At 42.6% G+C, this 22,067-nt stretch overlaps 3 protein-coding genes across 3 annotated transcripts; 2 read left to right on the forward strand and 1 right to left on the reverse strand.

Annotated features, from left to right (window-relative positions):
* Positions 1-122: 122 nt before the first annotated feature.
* LOC136449257 (hydroxysteroid 11-beta-dehydrogenase 1-like protein) lies at positions 123-9,446 on the forward strand. The gene is made up of 7 exons (XM_066449212.1): positions 123-284; positions 1,500-1,565; positions 2,613-2,743; positions 4,108-4,219; positions 4,464-4,679; positions 6,841-7,007; positions 8,562-9,446. Exons 1-7 carry the CDS (start codon positions 206-208, stop codon positions 8,751-8,753), a joined length of 963 nt encoding a protein of 320 aa, XP_066305309.1. The 5' UTR covers positions 123-205; the 3' UTR covers positions 8,754-9,446.
* Positions 9,447-10,210: 764 nt separating this feature from the next.
* Positions 10,211-14,095, forward strand: LOC136449265 (zinc finger protein 431-like). The gene is made up of 2 exons (XM_066449226.1): positions 10,211-10,428; positions 11,304-14,095. Exon 2 carries the CDS (start codon positions 11,306-11,308, stop codon positions 13,109-13,111), a length of 1,806 nt encoding a protein of 601 aa, XP_066305323.1. The 5' UTR covers positions 10,211-10,428; positions 11,304-11,305; the 3' UTR covers positions 13,112-14,095.
* Positions 14,096-16,277: 2,182 nt separating this feature from the next.
* LOC136449269 (uncharacterized) lies at positions 16,278-21,791 on the reverse strand. The gene is made up of 5 exons (XM_066449238.1): positions 21,258-21,791; positions 20,661-20,775; positions 19,415-19,560; positions 18,470-18,518; positions 16,278-16,586 (listed from the first exon to the last, which is right to left on the reverse strand). Exons 1-5 carry the CDS (start codon positions 21,647-21,649, stop codon positions 16,503-16,505), a joined length of 786 nt encoding a protein of 261 aa, XP_066305335.1. The 5' UTR covers positions 21,650-21,791; the 3' UTR covers positions 16,278-16,502.
* Positions 21,792-22,067: the final 276 nt, after the last annotated feature.

The raw sequence follows: 22,067 nt of genomic DNA on the forward strand, positions 1-22,067 counted from the left end.
GTAAATCAGTTGCCGCCACCGTGAAGTTAAAGTTCAGTGAAAATGTCCATTTGCCTTACACCGTAAAATATTGCTACCGCGAAGATAAAGTGAGTTACAGTACGTACTACGCATGCGCACCAATCACTGCGCATGCCCGTAAGTCCTTCCTGTACATTGTAACATAACATACGTACAGTTCCTGTCCGACGTCTGTACCGTGAGCATGTCGCGCTTGGCGTGGGGTAGTGGTCTTGCGGCTGCCGTGGCTGCGGTAGGGATCGGGATCTTCGGCCAGAACTACGGTAAGCATGATCCTAGTTCAACTTCATGATCAGAGTCATGATCTACTACGTCGTAACTTAACCTGACTTCGATGTGCAGTATAGTACATGTCCTACTTTAATATGTGACCTGTACACGTGTTGAGTCAATATGTCACTGCGTCCAACCCCCTTTTTATAAACCCAGAAACGACCTTTAGAATTTTTACATTCTCTTAAAAACAATGTCTGTTAGGATCGGGTAAAGTAACTCAATAATTTACAGAGACAATATAACATCTGCCACTAAACTGAACTGACAAGGGAACATTTTTGGTCAACAGTCGTGTGCATTTGCATCTTATGAGAGTGCCCTAGATATTTTGTTTTCTTCTTTTTTCCCACACTCGGGGTTCCCGTGCTTATCTCAACTTACCATCTACCAGAGGCTTACATAATCTTTAAAGTAAACATAAACTGCGGGGTACAGGTTACTTTGAGACACGTGCTAACAGCGTAGGTTGTTCCACTTTATTATTGCTTTCGCTTAGAAGGTTATGTTTTCGTCAATGTTAGTGTGTGTGTTTGTGTTTGTGTTTATGTGTGTGTTTGTGTTTGTGTGTGTGTGTGTGTGTGTGTGTGTGTGTGTGTGTGTGTGTGTGTGTCTCCTTCTGTGAACACGATAACTCGAGAATACCTGAATGGATTGTCTTCATACTTGGTATATGGGTAGGACTTCTTGAGACCTCGAAATGACTAGATTTTGGGCCCCCAAGCGGCTTGTTATAGTACTGCAGCGGAACTACCGGTTTTATTGATATCTTCTGGTTTGAACATGCTATGGTCATGGTTTTTGAAAGGGAGAGTAAGTCGTGTTGGTTTGGGCCTCCTAGCGGCTTGTTTATAACTGCAGGAGCCGATTTCTGTTGCAAACTTTGATAGAGAATAATTTACGAATGGGTTGACGGATCGTCATGCTATTTTTATGTAGATAGTGATGGTTGACAAAGTCACACGCTAATTATGCGAATCAGGAGCTAATTTGCATAATAAAGGAGGAACGTTTTTGAGGATAGTTTTATCATTTTAGTATGTGGATAGGAACTGTTAGTGTTGTTGATTAGAATAAAAACAAAACTTCAATAGAAATAGGCAATAAATGTTGTTGAAACTCGGGTTATTGTGAAACATGAAAAAGGCTACATTTCAAAGATGAGTGAACTAGAACTGAATCTTTGAATACCGTGTCTCTTGTAGCGTTGGCCAGTCTTGCAGCAGTGGTGGGATTTGGTGTCTACTGGAGCAAGGATGACTTTGATCCAGGTAAGTTTGTGACAGAAGGGTTTTATATTAAGTTACTCATTTAGCCATTATCGTTTTGAAATGTAAACCGGGTGTTTCCCTTCTTGTTAAAGGCATCCAGAGCATTTTATGAGGCGTGAAACTTGAATAAAAAGAACTCCAATTTCTAGTTATTCGTACACATAGTAAGTTTCAATAACTCTATACCATTGCATATCGAAATTGAATAAGCAAAGACACGATGTCGTTGTGTGGTGATCCTGGCTGTCCATCACAATTAGCGATTCGACCAATGAGTGAGCGACTGCATTTTCATGTTTTAATTTTGCATTTCTACGTTTTGACGGAGGTGGGCGGGGCTATGGTAGCGGTCTATTTACACTAGTCGCGTGAAACTTAAAGATCACCATGTAGCTTGTTTTTGTGCCGCTTTTGAGCACTTTTGATAAGAAATCCGCACGCAAATGTGGTAAACAGTGGCGTTAAATGTCGATTTCATGAAGATTACAGCAACTAGAATGTTTCCAGTTGTCAAGCCAAATAAGATGCTCTGGGTGCCTTTAAGCAACGCGACCGCTTCGACTGAAGGGCCTGTTCACACCTGTGCGTATATTTAAGTCCGTATGAGTTCTCGTATTGACATTCGTTTCGTTTAGGTAAAGACTGCTGAAGACGTTTCGGTTCGATAACCAGGCTTTACAACGGTGGGTAAAAGTAGAAAATAACTTCTTCCCCGCAAACGTTATATGTAAAAAAAATGTAAACACGCATTGCGCAACTCATACGGTCTTGGATATACGAAAACGTGTGAACGGTATGGATGTGATTAAACCGTTCAAAATTGAAGACCAAGGCAGCATTTTCAGTCCGCTATATGTCACTTCATTTTCTTTGTCATACCGTTTTAAACCTTTTGTATTTCAAATCTCTCTCTTCTTTTTTAATCAAAGCTTGACGTATTGCATTTGTATCGTTGAGCATTGTTCGGTAACTAGTATTAGCTAGTGTGAAATAAAGAGTTGTATGAGAGCAAGACGATAAAAGTAAACGACTTTATCGCCTTTGTAGAGAAAATACGAGGGGCCACAGTCGTCATCACGGGCTGCAGTACCGGCATCGGTGAAGAGGTGGCGTACCAGTACGCTCGGCTTGGAGCGAAGATCCTCATCACAGCCAGGAGGGAGAACAGGCTGAAGGAGGTGAACACGCGGCATTTAGAAGTTCGATTAACAATAAAGACAGCAAATACAGCATTAGGAAATATAGTTCAAATGTAGTAGATTAGATGTAGTAGAATAAGTAGATTTATCAACCTTCCAACCTAAGACATTCCAGGTCATGGGGTCACTGGAAGAGTCTACATGTACTACTTCACGGGAAGGTATTGTGCTCGGTCTGTCTGTGTTTTTGTCTCCATGAAAAAAAAAGAACCTTTTTCATGGGGATATTGTTTTGAGTGTGTTTGCGTGTGTGTACGTGTGTGTGTCTCCGGACGCTTAAAGTCAGCATAACTGAAGAACGTGTAGATGGATTGAATGATATTCGGTATGTGGGTAGGTGTCGGGAGGAGAGAGGTAAATGTCGATTTTAGGCCCCCTGGTATGTGTCACTGGGACTGCAATGGCATATTTGTCAAAATCTTCTGAGGAGAATAACTGAAGAAAGGAGCAACAGATTTTCGTGTTATTTACTATGGAGGTAGCTTAGACAGAGATGTACACAATGAATTGCAAATTATACAAATTGGGACTGAATTTGCATAAGTGATGAGGGAAATATATACTTCCATTGAAGGCATGTTGTGGTAGCTCAGACCTGTTAGTTTCAAATCTGACACTTACGATAGAGTGATAGGAAGTGATCAGCGGACCCATGTAATGTTAATCCAAATTTTGTTTTGTATGCTACAATTCAACATGACATACCAGAAACTCTAAATATCTAATAAAGGTATGGGATACTTGTCATGTTTTTTTTTAACATGAGCAGATGTCTACATCGTCATCATGATTTCTAATTTGCTGTAGTTGATGTCCTAGAATTGAAGGATCCCTCAGAAGTACATCTTAGAAGCACTCTCTACAAATTTGACTAGGAATGATAAGTCCTTAGGGCGTAGCGAAGCCGCATTGCATGACCACTATAGCTAGGACAGCCGTGGCACTGCACTCAAGTTTTTATAACTTATATCAACAGTACAGATAACAACATACCCATCTTTTTGAACACCTGGGCGAAGTGAGAAAAGTCGTGTAAAGTGTCTTTCCCAAGGGCGCAACATCGATAGACTTTTAGGCTCTACCAGCCTCCGCGGGTCGCTGGGAAAATAGTAGACATTGGATAAATTGGCCAAATAGAGTCAATTGTATGAAGGGAGTCGGCTACGGAGACAGGGTCCAATATGATCCAATATTACCTGCGAATATTACCCTCCAATGACCAAAGTCCCCCGCGGCAAATGTTCTCCCTATAGCCGGCGCGGTTAGTCTGGTAGAGACTAATAGACTTTGCTGTATGCTAATCTTTTAAACTACAAATTTGACTTGGAATAATAATTCCTCAGGTCGTAGCGAAGGCGAAGTCTCTGGGTGCACAGGAGGCGCACTACGTGGCCGGGGACATGGGGAAGGCGGAGGACTGTGAGAGAACCATTCAAACAGCCAAGGAGAAATTCGGTAAGACCGGTCGATTTGTCTATGTCAATGTCTTACGATTTTGTTTTAGTACTTGTTTTCTTGTCCCATCATGAAACGTATGTGAAAGAACAAGAAGAGAGAAGTTACGCAGTACCCAAATCTTTTTCGCACGCACCAATTTTCATGCGGACGTCATCTATATACTAGTAATCAAATTAGTATGACCTAATTCTACTTGAAGATAGCTCAAACTTACTGACCAAAGAAAATCTTTCAATTCTAGGGCGTCTTGACTACCTAGTCCTTAACCATGGAGGGTCGAGCATTAAGAGCGTGCACGAAGATTTCGGGGAGAAGTCTTGGGATGAGGACCCTGATATGGACTTCTTGGAAGACGTCGTGAACATCAATCTGATTGGTTACATCCGGATGGCGACCCTGGCCCTACCTCTGCTGAAGGAGAGTAGTGGGCACATTGTGGTCGTGTCGGGGCCTTTAGGTGATGTCGTTAGTACCTTCGCCAAGAAGGTTATGTTTCCGACAGTGTTCGTCTGTCTGTCTGTTAGTCTGTCTGTTAGTCTGTCTGTCTCGTGGTCGTGGTCGTGTCGGGGCCTGTAGGTACTATCGTTATTACCTTCGCCAAGAAGGTTATGTTTCCGGCAGTGTTCGTCTGTCTGTCTGTCTCGTGGTCGTGTCGGGGCCTGTAAGTAATATCGTTATTACCTTCGCCAAGAAGGTTATGTTTCCGACAGTGTTCGTCTGTCTGTCTGTCTCGTGGTCGTGTCGGGGCCTGTAAGTAATATCGTTATTACCTTCGCCAAGAAGGTTATGTTTCCGACAGTGTCCGTGTGTCTGTCTGTCTGTCTGTCTATCTGTCTTTCTGTCTGTCTGTCTGTCTGTCTGTCTGTCTGTCTATCTATCTGTCTGTCTGTAAACACGATAAGTCGAGAATGCCAGGATGGATTGTTTTGATACTTGTATGCCGGGATAAGTCTTGTACTCATTCTGTCTGTCTGTCTGTCTGTCTGTCTGTCTGTCTGTCTGTCTGTCTGTCTGTATGTATGTCTGTCTGTCTGTCTGTCTGAAACACGATAACACGAGAATTCCTGGTTGGATTGTTTTGATACTTGTATGTGGACAAGTCTAACTTGTAAGTATTGATGGAACCGCGAAATGATTAGATTTTGGCTTGCGGCTTGTTAAGGTACTGCAGTGGATTATTTGATATCTCCTATTCTGGACATGCTATGGTTAGGATTTTTGGTTAAACAATAATTGGTAGATAGCTCTTGCGATTAGGAAAATCTGGGCTCTCTAGCTGTACATCTGTGCATACCTTCATTCCTTTTACCGCCACGTCACAAATGGCCACTTTGGAGACTTGGAATGTCTGAAATATCAATTAGTATAGATGGGGTAACTTAAAAAGCCACTACACTCAGAAAGGTATCATAATGATAGAGAGTATACAGAAGATCATGCATTTTCGGATGCACATTGTACATTCTATAGCAAGTTCATTGCACTTTCTAAATTTCCAGTATATCAATTTCAAGGGCACATTCTACGGTACTACTGGCATGGGTCATTCTTGAGATAGTTGTGCATACGTTGTACAAAATACCGCTGTCTTGTTTCGGAATAGCCTGGTCCCAGTCTCTACGGGTCGGCTTGGGTGTGTTTTACCGGGCCCAGTCTGCTAGATTGACCTGTCAGTCTGTCTTAGCTGCCATATAGAGTTTCGCAGCCACCATATATATAGTTTAGCAGCCACCGTAGTTTTGCCGCCACCGTAGAGAGCTTACTACCCCCCGGGCGGGCTAATCTGTCTGGGCGGGCGGGCACCACTTCCAGCCCCGCAGAGAAACCGGAGAGCTCCCGAAGGTATGGTTTCCAGGTTAGTTTCGGAAAGAACATCTCAGATCCTTGCCGACGGTTGGTCCTGTCACAGCCTGGTTGAAGATTCGACCACATCAAAATCGTACGACGACCTACGATATAAATGCGACCTCTGAAGTCTATTTCCTGTCACTTCTGCAAAGTCTGACGTGTTGCCCTTCACTAGACGTCTTCCTGTCACTCAGCGGTGAAACGTGTCTAAATATAGCATTCGGATATAACAGCTAGAAACACAAACAAACAGACACGCCGTAAACAGTACCTCTGTAAAAGTAAAGGTAAAGCAGTCATCCTCAATTGAGGTGAAGCATGATGCTTTTTCAAGTAACGTTAGCTAGTGGTAGTGCAATGCGGCTTCGCCACGGCTCGCGTTTCTGGCCAAGCACACCGGGTCACCCCTACTCTTCTAGCCTGGTCTCAGTCTATAGAGGTCGGCTTAGGGGTGTTTTGCCGGGCCCTGTCTGCTTTATTGATCCGTTTCTGTCATATAAGATTTCGCAGCCTGTCTACTTTAGCTGCCATAGAGAGTTCCGCTGCGAGCTAATTTAATCCGAGGCCGTAAACCCACCCCCGGGCGGACTAACTGTCTGGGCGGGCGGGCGGGCATCACTCCCAGCGCCGTACAGATATCGGGGAGCCCCCGATGGTATGGTTTCCAAGCTACGTCTCTTCTTGATAAGCGTGTTGGGTTCTTTTACGTGCACAGGTTTGACCGTACACAGAGATGATAACTTTATCTTTGCCTTTGTATCTACGTACAGGAAAGGTTCCGGTTCCTAACTTGCACTGGGAGGCTACTGTGAAGTTCGGTCTGGACGGGTTCTTCAGCTGTCTCCGTCTGGAGTTACTGAGGGCCAAGCAGGACGTGTCTGTCACTTTGGCCATCCTTGGCTTCACAAAGACGCCGGCTGTGATTGAAAGATTGGAGGTAGGGCAAAATTTCAACAGAAATGTACAAAAAAATGTCGGGGTCGTGTGGCGTAACGGCAGGGTTTTCGACCCAGAACCCAAGGGTCCCAGGTTCGAATCCCCTGACGCCACCGATCTTGTGCCCTTGGGAAAAAGGCACTTTACACGACTTTCCCCACTCCAGCCAAATGTAAAAAAACGGCTATATTATGTGTGTGTGGGTCACGACATCAGCAATAGCTGCATTGCACTGTTGAAATTCCAAAAAAATATCTAAATCTAGATCTAAAAAAAATGACAAAAATGCTTTACAAATAAAAGTGATCTCAAATCAGATTAGCTTGCTAATGAAACACTAGAGGCGAGTGAAACAGTCTCCTGGCTCCCGGGGATCGAATCTGGGCCCGCCAGTCCACAGGCCGCGCGCTTTAATCGCTAGACTAAAAGGTCCGGACCAGTTAGACTGGTCAGTTAGTGGCGCTTGAACCCCACTGTTACAACTTACACTAACGAGGCGTTACGGTAATTAATCATTCACTAGTCGTGACAGTTGATGACGATGTCTGCAGTATGCACAAACCATTGATATGTACTGGCCAAGAAAAAGAAGGATAGGCCGATTCGATTGGGCATATGCGAGGTCAAAGTTGAATCGACGTCTACCGATTTTTAAACAGTTCTTGCTTGATGCCATGTCGTGAGTGACGTATTTTGCTTAACTTTGACAGCGTCATATATTAATAGTAGTAATGACCAGGGCTGTCTTCAGGACCCGTCCTTCTGTCCCGGAGATTTGCTTGATCGGACGGAAAAAAGTCAACCCCTTTCGTCCCAAAAATATTAATTTCATGAGATAAAACTGATGAAAGTGTATTTTTTAAAAGTTTTACATAACAAATTCAACAACGAGAATGAAAAAAAATCGGCTCCTAAGCAATGAGTGGGATGGAACAAAATTTAAAGCTGGAGACGATGCATTACATATAGAGGGCGGTACAAAAACTTACATGTACCTGTGTGCGAAATAACGTGTAAAAAACTATACGTTAAACACAGTGGAAGACGAAGTACATTTTATCTTAAATTACCCCTTCTACGACCATGACAGAAAAGAGCTGTTTAAAGAGGCCACCGAATTCCATCCAAATTTCCACATGTTTACAGACAAAAAGAAAAGTACTCTCCTCTTAACATCACAAAACCCACACATTACAGCAAAAGTGGGATCATTCGTCTTCCACTGTCTCAGAAAAAGAAGTCAAACCCAATAAGTTATAATCTAGTGTCAGTATCTAGACTAAAATAGTCACATGCTATATTGTTAGCCATTGTCTGTCCGTCCTTTCATGTTACATGTACAGCAGAATCCGCTTAACTGCTCATCCGATTTGTCAGCGTATTTGGTGCAATTACCCGGTATACTTGCAATTAGCCTCTGGGCAAGAACATGCAGTAAACTTGTCATATTACTGGTGATTTTTAAGTAGGCTGTAAAAGCCTCAAATATTTCTCACACTGCACCGTGCACATGTGCAGTTTAAACCGTGAATCTGCTTATCATCTTGTCTTCCAGAAAACGGAGAAAGGACGGAAGCGGTTGAAGAGGGCCACGCCCATCGACCAGACGGCTCTCGCCATCATCCGCGGCGGGGCGAGCCGAGCCCGCGAGATCTACTTCCCGGCATCCTTCTGTTGGACCGTGGTGACGATCGGCGCCATTTTCCCCTCCCTCCTCGACAAGATGTTCGTCAAGATGGAGATGTAAATTCGTCTGTTATGAAAGTGGAAAATGCTAAAAGAAGCCGAAAGAAACAGATTATTCACGAAAGTATCTTAAATCTCTAAACGTTTTTCGAGATTAAGAAATACACAGAATTAGAAACTCATATTCCTTTTGAAATCTTCTAACACACTCATCATTGAAAGTGTAGGACTTTTTATTTCCCACTGCTTTCAAAGAGGAAATCAAACCCTGCATTAGAACCATAGATATAGAAACGTATTGTAGACTAGCAATATACTTGTCTATGATCTTGTATCACATGTATGCCTTATGTTTTTACTTTACATTTGTACTTCGACATTGTTGTCAACATGCAATTAGCATACGGGCATGAATTTGCAATAAACTTATAATAATATCAAGGCTATTTAGAACCATAGGCAATTAGCTACGGAGACTGAAAAAAATGCTTGATTTAATACAGGTTCCTGATCTTTCGTTTGATAAGCGTATTTCCTCATTGAATAGTTCATTTTCTTCGCATGAATTTTCAGCGACAAAATTCTTCCAGAAAATCAATATCTGTCGGTCTCAACTACTTTAATTTCAAGGAATGATACTTTTAAGTGCTATTGTTTAAAGTGAATCATTAGTAGACACTATACAAATGCTATTCCTGTCGTAATAAAAATGACAGTGTAGGAGGCCGCAGCCTAACATCTTCTTAAAGTCCTTGATATTAAAACCACGCATAAGACACTCTGTTCCATTCAAGGCGCATAGTAGCACAATGGTAGCTTCCTCTTGAAGAGGATTTTGTTCAGTAATTTATGCTAATTGAACAAGTTTTGTCGTAGAAATGAATGTTAGTGGGGCGCTTTTGTGATGGAGTAGACTTTCCTTCTATTTCTGACCAGAATAAACGCTATAAACCACATTGAACGTAGTTTGCTTCATGACGTCACAATGACTTTCACTAGCCTATCTTTTACTAGTCAGAACCGAGCCGTTTTAAGCTCCGTACTTCGATTCTACGGGAAGCAGTTAGAATTTAGATTTTTGGTCATAACTGCTAGAGAATATACCTATCGTTAGTACCCAAGTGTTTCCGCTGCGCAGATTCCTTTTGATTTGTAGAAAAATGAAGTTGAATGTTGTATCTTTGGTTCGGATGGAGGCATGATGGTTGGGAGTAGGTCAGAAAGCATTTGGGGCTCAGTCAAAAAGTCATTTACTGGTTTAGGGGATGGGTAGGGCATGGTTGGTGCTAAAAGATAGACGTGGCCTAAAACTGGTTAGCCTGCTCACGAACTACCGCCGACTAGTGATCGGGAGCCATTTTCCGCTATGTGTGACCGGGACATCTGGAGGCCTGCCCGCCTTAGCCCCTGTCCACAAGAAAACGCACAGCCAAAACGCAACCTCTTTAAAAGCGCCGTTTGGTTGGGTTGACATCACATAGAAGACGGTGGAAATAGAAAATATAGAACGTCATGTTGCTAACTTTTTTTACTGGTACTATGCTCAAAACCACGAGAGTAAAGCGTTAGGCGGCGATCTGTGGTTTGCCCCTTACTCAAGTGAGTATCAGGTTTGTGACCTCTATCCTGAGTTCTCTGGCTTATTCGTCGATTTGGGGAACGTCATATCGTCTTCCTTGAACTGATGTAATTATCCTAACGGGATTTCTGAAGTCGCTAAGATCGGGAACCGACAGGTGAGACCTTTGATTGACGTTAATTAATGCTTCCTGGTTGGCTCTTGTTGAGTGGTAGATCCGAATAGAAGTTGTGTCTGTCTTTGACGGGGAGGGGGGCAGGGTACTTAGTAGATCGATTAATATTATTATTGAATCTTTAAATTATCTTCATAAATCGTGAACAATGTTGTTGTGTCCTCAAGCAGTAAGTCTTGGAAGATACTTTTGCGCAAACGAGTTCGTGTGTTTCTACACGGCTAAAAGAAGAAGAAACTGAATATTAAAATTGTCCACATTCTAGTCACGTCGCACTGAGAGACTAGCAGGAAGTGGGGTCAAAGATCACAGACTTGGTGATAAATATAATGAAGCAAGTTCCTGCTTACAAGCTTCCTGTTTTCCAGGTCATATGTTGGGTCAATGGAAGAGTACTATTTTTCGATGTGTGTGTGAGACTTTCCATATATATATATTGCCGGCCACCAAAGGAGCATTTGGTATTGGTTGTGATGAGTGAGTGAGTGAGTGAGTGAGTGAGTGAGTGAGTGAGTGAGTGAGTGAGTGGGTGGGTTAGTGAGTGAGTGAGTGAGTGAGTGAGTGAGTGAGTGAGTGAGTGAGTGAGTGAGTGAGTGAGTGAGTGAGAGTGAGTGAGTGAGTGAGCGGGTTAGTGAGTGAGTGAGTGAGTGAGTCAGTCAGTCAGTCAGTCAGTCAGTCAGTCAGTCAGTCAGTCAGTCAGTCAGTCAGTCAGTCATTTTACTGAAAAAATAAGCTGAAAAGCAGGTCTACTTTTTACTTTGTATGTATTTCCAGTACTCTTTTTTAAAGAGGTAAATTAGTCTTTCTATCTGCAGACTGATCTGTCTATTTCCAATATTTTCTTGCCTCTCTTCTAGTGATGGATGAATTAACATGTGGGCCTCCAGAACAAACCGTGAAAAAGGTACACATCAAAGAGGAGGACACTGGAGACATGGGATGGCAGGAGGATAAACAACAGGACATGCTATGCCAGGAAGTGTACAGCGAGGACCAGGAAACATACGGTCTAACCCTACCAAATGGGCATCTTTGGAACGAGTCTTACAACAGTAAGCTTAAGGAGGAGATACCAGACACAGGCCGGCAGCGAGATGGTCTAAGCGAGGAAACGTGCGACCTTAACTGTACCAAGTCTAAGGAGGGGGTCTCATCACTTCTGCATGTACAGATCCGTACAGGACATACGGGGATAAATAACATGGGGGGGCAGTCAACAGTCACAGAGCGGCAGCAGGAGAAGAAAAGGAACGTTCCAAACAACGAATCGTTCGGAGTAAATAGTACCGGGTCTGACGAAGAAGTTTTGTCACACTCACAGGCAGCTGTACAGAGCCATGCAGAACAGGAGGGCAGCCACGTGGCAGAGCATACTTACATTTGTTTTAAATGCGGTTTCCGGGCAGCGCAAAGGAACCTCATGTTTCAACATATGAGAAAACACACTGGTGAGAAACTCTTAAAATTTGACTATTCTGCTGCACAGAAATCTCAAGTAGACCAAGACGTCATGGCACAACACGCCGATGAGAGACCCTACATGTGTGAGGAGTGCGGATATAGAACAGCTAATAGGCAACACCTATCCCGACACATGAAAACACATACAGGTGAAAAACCTTACAAATGTGAGCAGTGTGACTTTTCTGCTGCACAGCAATCTCAAGTAGACCGACACGTCATGGTTAGACACACTGCTGAGAAACCCTATGTGTGTGATGACTGTGGATACCGGACGGCTCATAGGCGACTCCTACCCATACATAAAACTAGATGTAAAGGGGAGCGAGGGCCTTTTAAATGCGACCAGTGCGACTATTCTGCTGCAGGTAGACGAGATCGAGACCAACACATCATGGTAAAACACACCGGTGAGAGACCCTACATGTGCGAGGAGTGCGGATATTGTACGGCTGTTAGGTCTCACCTATCCCGGCACATGAAAACACACATAGGTATGAAACCCTACAAATGTGACCAGTGCGACTTTTCTGCTGCGCATAAATCTCAACTAGACCAACACGTCCTGGTTAAACACGCTACGGAGAAACTCTACGTTTGTTGTGAGTGTAAATATACGACAACTGATAGGCAACTCCTATTCCAACACAAAATAACATGTAAAAAGGAGCGTGGACCTTTTAAATGTGACCAGTGTGACTACTCTTCTCCAGGTAGGCATAACCGAGACCGACATGTGATGATACACCACACTGGGGAGAAACCGTACGTGTGCGTGGAGTGCGGTTACAGCACGGCTGTTAAGTCCGGCCTAACGCGACACATGAAAACACACACAGGCGAGAAACCTTACAAATGTGACCGGTGCGACTACTCTGCTGTACAAAAAGGCCTTTTAGACGAACACGTCATGACAAAACACACTGGTGAGAAGCCCTACATGTGTGGTGAGTGCGGGTTCAGAACGGCTTTTAGATCTGCATTATCCCGGCATAAGAGAACTCACACCGGTGAGAAACCCTACATGTGTGAGGAGTGTGGATACAGGGCTACTAAAAGTTGGAGCTTATCCCAACATATGAAAAAACATACCGGAGAGAAACCCTACAAATGTGCTCACTGTGATTATTCCGCTTTGCTGAAGCAGCATTTAAAACAACATATGAAAAAACATATTGATGAGAAAGCAATGGGAAAAGATTAATAGGTTAAGTTCTCATTATCTGTTAAAACATATGTAATAATGTATTATGTGCTGCAAAAAACATTTCTTCAAAATAATAACAAGAGCAATCAATATATATATAAAATTTAACTGAAGTGCTCAACAATTGTATCAGATACAATGCATATGTATGGTAATTTGTCCAACAATTATAAATATTCTTCTATACAAAGGACTATATATGGTAAATATGTATACCTGGCAGTGCACATGTCTTTAGTGCAATTCTTAATATTTAGGTACACTACTATGTACTATCTTGAATTATGATACATGAACCTTTATAAACAGCATTGTGATAGTGGGTTAAATTCCTTTGAACTTAAGTGTTCAAAAAATGTATCCGTCCGTCGATGAAGGTTAGACATCCAGGTAATAAGATATGCAAAATAACAGTTACTGAATAAACTTGATAAGATCTGGCAATAATCAGACATTTCAGACAGCGGTCATTAACTGTTTGAAACATCTGACCGTTTCCACATTTTATCCAGTTGCTTGAGTAAGGCCCTGTTGATTTTGATTACATGGATGACATCCGTGCACGTTTCAATTTTCGTCCGTTTATACAAAACAAAGTTTTCTGTACATCTTACAACGTAGCAACAAAATGAGAAAATGTATGCTGTAAACTGCACCCAAAAAGATTTGGAAAATGGATACTAATGTAGTAGAATACCAAAGTCAATTCCAAAGTCAAAGAAGACATGAAAGAACAAAAAAATGAAGAATCTATTATTCGGCATACCATACTCTGTGTGTTTAGTTTTGCTCATCCTTCCTGACTACGTATATAGATTTAACAAGAGCTTCTAAAAAAAGCTGGCCATACGACCTCATTGTGGTGGGGATGAAACAGTTGAAGTATAGTTTGTAAAAAGAACTAAATTGCACAAGTGCAGTGTTAAGTTTTTTTTCTCAGTTTTGTGAAGTTTGGTATGAAATAAACTGTTTTCAAAGTCAGCTTCAAGAAAGCTTTTTAAAAAAGCTAACTGGGGCGCATTTGGAAGAAATGAAATGAAAGTTCCTGCATAAATCATGCAAAAGAGGAAGAACACGCCAGAAAAAACAATATATATTTCCTCCTTGTATAAAAAGTAAAAAAAAAAAAACAGAAAAAGAAAAGGAAAGTTGAAACCTGGATTCGGACAGGGGATCTACCAGTCCCCACTGAGCGTCAGTCTCTATGCGCTACCAACTGAGCCATTATGGCTGAACAGAATTACGCGTATTTTAAAGGTATTAGTACCTAACCTTTAAATCTGACTTCACTGCACCATATTTTGGTAACCTTTTTGTCCATTTTCTTAACAAAATCAGTTCCTTTTTGTGTCATTTTGTGGTAATATATGTAATATGGCCATTTATGGGGATCTGACACGGCATACAGCCACGGATGCCGGCGGAAATGCCCAAGTACACCCTGCTACGGTATGATAGTATATATAACAATCATGCATTGCGACATATCCCGGTGTTGTATAAACGATGCATTTTTAACGATTCATGTCCATTACAAAACATAAACTTTTAAAGGAAAACTTTATATTGTTTTACCACATCGTTTGCATGGTTGAATATCAATCTACATTGTAATATTTTGCAACCGTGGAGCATTTTCTATGTTGGGCCCACAGAAGAAAGTGTACATGCCGGGCCGTGCTGTTTGGCAGGTGTAAATGACCAACCATGCAGGCAGTGTCCAGGCAGTCTATTTCCGGGTAGTAAACCATGGCGGTCGTATGGTAAAAATGAAGGCAACTTTTTTTATTGCCAAACCTTTTTTCTTCGCACGCATCAGTTTTGGAGTCCCCTTAGGATGTCATCCATATATTCAACCTACTACCCTTGGCATACTATTCACTCTATTTGGCCGATTTCTACTGTTTTCCCAGCGATCAGCGGAGCCTGGTAGAGGCTAAGGAATATGCATTTCTCTTTACTATTCAAGTATCTGGAGTGGGGGAATTTACTTAAAACAGAACCGAAAAGAATGATTATATCACTATCATACATATGTACAAAGGACAGTCTACAGAAAAATGTACTTCCTATAAGTCCTCTCTATTCCTATACCCAGTGAGTCTGACATTACTGTGTTCCTGGTTTTACATGTTTCACAACAGGACGTCTTCTGACAGATCAAGTCATGATTCTGCAATCTTCAAGATTCAGTCATAAGGGATGTGGTGAAGGAGTAACACAGGCAATGAACAGTCTAGTGCCGTCTTGCACAGACTTTTAGTCACACACACAGTCAGCACGTTTATCTGGTACTAGTAGATAACTAATCTCTAAGCAGATGAACGTATCGGATTCGTACTGTCTCAGTGTTCTATGTATATTTATGCAGCATATATTTTGGTACATTTTCTAATACATTACCTTTCAAATGCGTGGTCTCCCGAACTTATCTCTGGTAAAATTTATATTTCGATATCAGTGCACACAAAGTGGGCTGACGGCTGGGCACTGCGGAGATTTCCGCTGTGTTATGGCGTCCTTGACCAGGGCCCCTAAAATGTCATGGGTCTGGGGAAACCCGCAGAATTGAAACTTATCTTCGTCCATTGCCAAGTTTTTGACTTTCCTCCTCAATATAGATGTGGAAATGCGAAAGACTTGTGGGTGGACATTAAAACTGGACGTTCTGCTGCAGTAATGTAGAGAGTTGCTAGGAGGCCCATTATCGAACTTGACCTTCCTTTTCCAGACCCCTACCCACCTACTTGTTGGCATAATGGTTAGGGTGTTTGGCCCAGAACCCTGAGGTCCTGGGTTCAAATCCTCTGACATGCCACTGATGTTATGTCCTTGGGAAAGGTACTTTACACAACTTACCTCACTCCATCCGGGTGTGAAAATGGGTACCTGACTTTGGTTGGGGAGGTAAAAGGCTGTTGAAGGAGAGGATGGGCTCCGTCATCCAATACCATGCCCTAGATACAGTAGAAACCAACCCACTGCCTCTACCCACCCTTTACCCACCTACTAAATATCACAAGGTTCCAAACATTAACAGCTTCTCGAATTATGCTGTCCACCAACACACACACACGGACAGACATACACACAAATACCACTGAAAACGTAACCTTCTTGCAAAGGTAACAATACTAAAATTAATACGAATAGTTGACAGATGTGCATTTTTCAGTTTTATTACTATAAAATCAAAATTGCCATTTTCATGTATGTTATTTATGATACACATTATCATTGTGCGATTTTCCATGGAATTTGGTACTTAAAAGCGAACGGCCAAGAACAGCAAAGAATTTGATACAATTCTTAAAGCAACCATTATTACCTATCACCTATATGTAATAACTGATATTATGTAAAGTGTACATCTAGTACAGGGTGTTGGTTAGAGAGCTGGATGGTGGTTGGTCCGTGTGACTGTCTTCATGGCCCTAAGTTTGTTCCAGATGCCTTGACACATCTTCTGGAGCTGAAGTAGAAATAAACCACAACAATACGTTGTTACTGCCACATAGAGCACTTTCCAACATGTCAAAGTATCCCGTGTTTTGTGATACTGTTATTGGGTAGGCCGACTACTCTCTCTTCCCAGCCAGGGGCTGAATATCGCAAGGAGCTTATACAGTTGGCAGGATGTGTGGCACAATCGGTAGGGTGTTTCGCCCGTAACTGAGAGGTCCTGGGTTCGAAACCACCGGTATGCCCCGATCTTGTGCCCTTGGGAAAGGCACTTCCTCACTTCACTCACGACAGGTGTAAATGAGTACCTAGCTTTGGTTAGGGATGTCCCTTGGATAGGAAGTTCAATGGAGGTCCCGTTTTTGAGGAGAGCCACACCTCGGGCATGTTAAAGAACCCAGCGCACTTATCGAAAAGAGAAGGGGTCCTTCCCGGTGTAAGTAGTTCAAAACCTACAGTCCTATGGCCGCACATGGGGCAATTGTCGTATCAAGGTCACCTGCGCGCCGAATGGCAGTCACTCCAGACCCTTGCGATTCAGCCCCGCCAATTGTGCGCTCCTCGCAATTCAGCCCCTGGCTGCGAAGAGAGAGTATTCGGCCTACCCATCAACAACAGATTGTCACAAGAGTCTGGCATGACAGCCCTCAATAGCGCTCTAGTGATCTCTGCTGTGATTGCGGCCATCGGGCTGTAAGGTACGAACCATGCACACCGGGAATGACCCCTGCTCTTTTTGGTAAGTGAATAATACTCTTTTGGAGCATGTCAGGGAATTCAAACTCAGGACCTCTGGGTTCTTGGCCACACACCCTACTATTGTGCTGCCAATGCCACAATGTGATATGTCTCTTCACCTGTTTGTGGACATATCATTTTCCTAATTATTAGTGTAAACTGTACTTCTTTCCTTCTTGTTTCTTCTTTTTGTGATCTATTTGCCATTATAAGGTATCATACTCATAAATCACTATTCTACCATCTTCTCTCCCTGAGTGACAATTTTCCTTACTACTCCACCTGTCATTTGTCCTTTCCTTATCAGATCCCAGAAAGGTCATCATTGATAACAGTTAACTCCAACACACTCCAATACAAGTAATTGTTAGGCCAGTTTGACTTGGTTATACGGATTACATCCACGCTTGCATCAATTTTTGTCTGCCCCACTCCAAAAAAAAAAAAAATGGCGACCACACTGTGAATTATACAAGGTACTTGAAAAATGAGCAAAAATGTAGATAAAGGCATCCAGAGCATTTTATGAGGCTTGAAACTTGAATAAAAAACTCTAATATTTAGTCATTCCTACACCTATATAGTGAGTTTCAATAACACGAAACCATTACCTTTCAGCAAAGATACGATGTCGTTGTGTTCCGAGAACTGATAGAAAAAAAAAAAGCCCTAATAGACTCATCCTGACCATAATTAGCGGTTCGACCAATGAGAGAGTTACTGCATGTCCGTCAAATATTTGCATTTTTATGTTTAAATTTTTGCATATCTACGGAGGTGGGCGGGGCGGCTATGGTATCAGTCTATTTATACTACTAGTAGGCGCGTGAAACTAAAAGATCACCATGTAGGCTATTTTTGTGTCGCCTTTGAGCACTTTTGATAAGAAATATGCACGGAGATGGGGTAAACAGTAGCATTAATTGACAATTTCATAAAGATAACAGCAACTAAGATATTTTCAGTTTTCAAGCCTCATAAAATGCTCTGGGTGCCTTTGATATTCTATCAAACCTTCCTCATCACTTATATACATAGATTTCATAATAAAGGTAACTTTTTTGGGAGGAGGGGGACTTTTCTTGGAGTACCTAGAAGATGTCATCCATATAATCAGATAAGTGCAGCCACACTAACAGCGACTCAAATACTCACCCGTAGATGACTTCCAGCTTCGTGGGTCTTGGAAAACTGGTACTGCTTACTGCAGATACAAATAAATGGGACATTTAGTAAAGGTACAAAAAAATCATTATGTTCTATGAATGATACAGTTATTATTGAATGTTATCAGAAAATGAACCTTGTTAAGTACTGTCACTTAAACAAAAATCAAAGCTGTTGCTTAGCCACATTCTGTATCTGTATCTATAAAGCCGGTACAACCGCCATTAGGCGTAACACACCAGCAGGCATCGGTGTCATAAACATGCGTCTGATTGATTGACATTATCCCTTGACCCTTAATCTAATCAACGTGCCTGAGCATTGATGTGGAATACTCTGCGCACACTGAAAGGATGTTGGACGCTTCGGGCCTTGACCAACTCACAGCCCAACACTCAGGTCAACATGGCCTAACACGCTAACCCTAACCCTAACTCTGGCCGAGTTGACCAGGGTGTTGGGCCCAATTGACTGGTCTAAGTTGCATGAATTGGTTAAGGGCCGAATCGTCCTGATACCCACACAAAGGCAAACCTGAAACAATATTTTACTCTCGACTGGGTCAGACAGCTAAAAAAGACAAGTCCAGAACAGTCTATCTCTCATAATGTATTTCATCAGCTTAGATGAACTATACTTAGTATATATTTCATTCCCTTGTGGCCAGGGCTGTCTCCAGCTTTAAATTGTTTTCCGTCCCACTCATTGTTGGGAAGCCGATTTTTTTTTTTTTCATTCTTGAATTTGTCATTTTAAGCTTAAAAAATACATTTTCATCGGTTTTATCTCATGAAATTGATATTTTTGGGACGGAAAAAAAATTCAACCCCTTCCGAAAAACTTTCTGTCCTGGGACGAAAGAACGGGTCCTGGAGACAGCCCTGCTTGTGGATAGAATAATAAGAGGTGAGTTCTAAGTGCAGAGTTGTTTACCTGATGATGTGTTTGGCCTGTTTGAAGTGTCCTTTCTGCATCACACTGATGGCGTACCACAGACAGCAGCAGGACAGTAAGACTGGGTCCCCCAACGTGCTGGCGATCTTCAGCTGTCGCAGGGACACCACCGCAGCCTGGTCAGCCTAAACACGCAAGTAAATACAATGTATATATAAGCTGTCAAAGTAGTACCACTGTCATAGTGGCATTGTGTTATTCCAGGCTAGCATCGTGTAGCGCAATCGGTAGGGAGTTTCGCCCACAACCAAGAGGTCCCGGGTTCAAAACCACCGATATGCCCCTATGTTGTGCCCTTGGGAAAGGCACTTATTAATTACACGACTTTCCTACATGCCAGGGTTGCCCAACTAGCCAGAGGCTATTACTAAGAGCGAACCCATGTACGTATACGGTCATAGGACTGTAGGTTTTGAACCACTCACACCGGGAAGGACCCCTACTCTTTTTTATAAGTGCGGTGGGTTCTTTAACGTGCTTGAGGTGTGGCTCTACTCAAACATGGGACTGTCCGTCCCTAACCGAAGCTAGGTACTCACACCTGAGTGAAGTGAGGAAAGTTGTGTAATTAATAAGTGCCTTTCCCAAGGGCACCATGTCGGGGCATATCGGTGGTTTCGAACCCGGGACCTATAGACCATGTACATACCGGGGTAGAAGTGAAAGTAAATATTATGTAAAAAGTGCTTGCATATTATGCATTTCCAGTTTTATCGTAATTAAAGGCAGGCTAAACTTAATTTCGTACAGCATACTACAGTATGTTAAATATACCACTTAGACCAGTTTTGACTTGTTTTACACTAGTCCATCATAGATTAGCGTTTTTACAACATTTGAAATTCGCGGTGTGGTGATGTAATACTGGCGATGTCCAAAGCCCTTTGACCTTTGTGACGTCAGATTCCGAGTCGGAGGAATGGCATCTGGAGTAATTCCTGCAGGTGTGGCCGACTCGGAATCTGACGTCACAAAGGTCAAAGGTCTTTGGACATTGCCAGTACTACATCACAGCACACCACGAATTTCAAATATTGTAAAAACGCTAAATCTATGATGGATTCATGTAAAAGAAGTCAGAAATGGTCTAAGTGGTATATTTAACATACTGCAGGATGCTTTAAGAAATTAAGTTTAGCCTGCCTTTAAGCTTAAGTTAAGTCCAGTTCCTCATGATCAGGGCCAATTAGCACTAGTGCTGACCATGTCCCATAGCCATACTCACATGGTCCTTGTTGTAGTCCCCCATAGCAGAGTACGCCCCTCCCAGAGTGCAGAGGTAAGAGAACAGGTTCTCCAGATGGACCTTCTGAGTCACCAGAGGCTGTAGCCTTCTACTCCTGATGGCAACAGGGAACAAGGTTTTTACATTAGCCTTAGGGTGCGAAGCCGCATTTTACTTATAGCTGACGTAAAAGCATCATGCTTTCTCCTCAGATCTTTACCTTTAGGCTAAGCCTGCAAATTTGTGATAACCAACTTTAATAAATGCAATGAATATATCATGAAGCCCAATCAACCTGATGTCAGTTACACCAAGGAGGTTGATTTAAACCTCATTGATTACATACAGGTATGACACATACATGCACACACACACACACACACGCACGCACGTGCATACACACACGCTGAGTCTCTCTCTCACACACACACATATGTACACACAGATATGCACGTGCACACACACAAACACACACACACACATACAAATACACACACAAACACATACAAATACACACACAAACACACACATACAAATACACACACAAACACACACACACACATACAAATACACACACACACACAAACCAGTACCCACCAGCTCAAGTCCCGTTGTGTACTGGTGTTCATTGGTTCCTCCAGTCTTAATGTCACATATACTGGTAAGGCCGTGCCAGAAATATCCTTCAACTTCAAGTTGAAGTTCAGACAAACAGAGAGAATTTCACAGTTCGAAAATCTGTTTTTAAACATCTGAAATTGGCTCTTCTCCATATCTTCTTGACTGGCAGTCACTAAATGATTGACGTTACAACTTGACATTTTGTCGACGGTCACAAAGGGGATGTTTGTGTTTTGTCCCTGCACGTGGTGCGTCCTTGTGAGCCACCGAGCGAAGTGTCGTGTGTAGGCGGGGGACCTGCTCAGCTCCACCGCCAGGCAGCACGCCAGGTCCGCCGGCAGCTTCAGAGTCAGACAAAGAGCTTCCATGTTCACACCTTGATCTACAGGTTGAGTCCAACGTCAGCTGCAACGATACAAGTAGTGAAGAGTTAATATGTGAGCCGGTATCTGTTGAATCATGGTGAAAGTTATGGTTCGAGTAGAGCCTGCCACCACTGCAAAAAAAAATCTCAGTCAGCGTGTAGTTCAAAGGTCATGACTTATGACATTCCTTGTGCAAGAGCTACATCTAGCGAGAAGAACTAGTAGTGCTGGCATACTACGGATTAGCCTTCTTCACAGACTTCTAGTATTACGTTTACATGTATGGGAAGGGACAGTGTTTATTTTCTGGTGGGAGTACTGATTCAAGGTTTTCAACATGGTGATGATGGCTTGATTGTGTGGATGGCATCCCAATGCGCGGATTTCCGTCCGTTTTGGCCCGGCCAGGCAGAAATTACTA

This window comes from Branchiostoma lanceolatum, chromosome 1 (assembly GCF_035083965.1).
Source record: "Branchiostoma lanceolatum isolate klBraLanc5 chromosome 1, klBraLanc5.hap2, whole genome shotgun sequence".
NCBI classification, from domain to species: domain Eukaryota; kingdom Metazoa; phylum Chordata; class Leptocardii; order Amphioxiformes; family Branchiostomatidae; genus Branchiostoma; species Branchiostoma lanceolatum.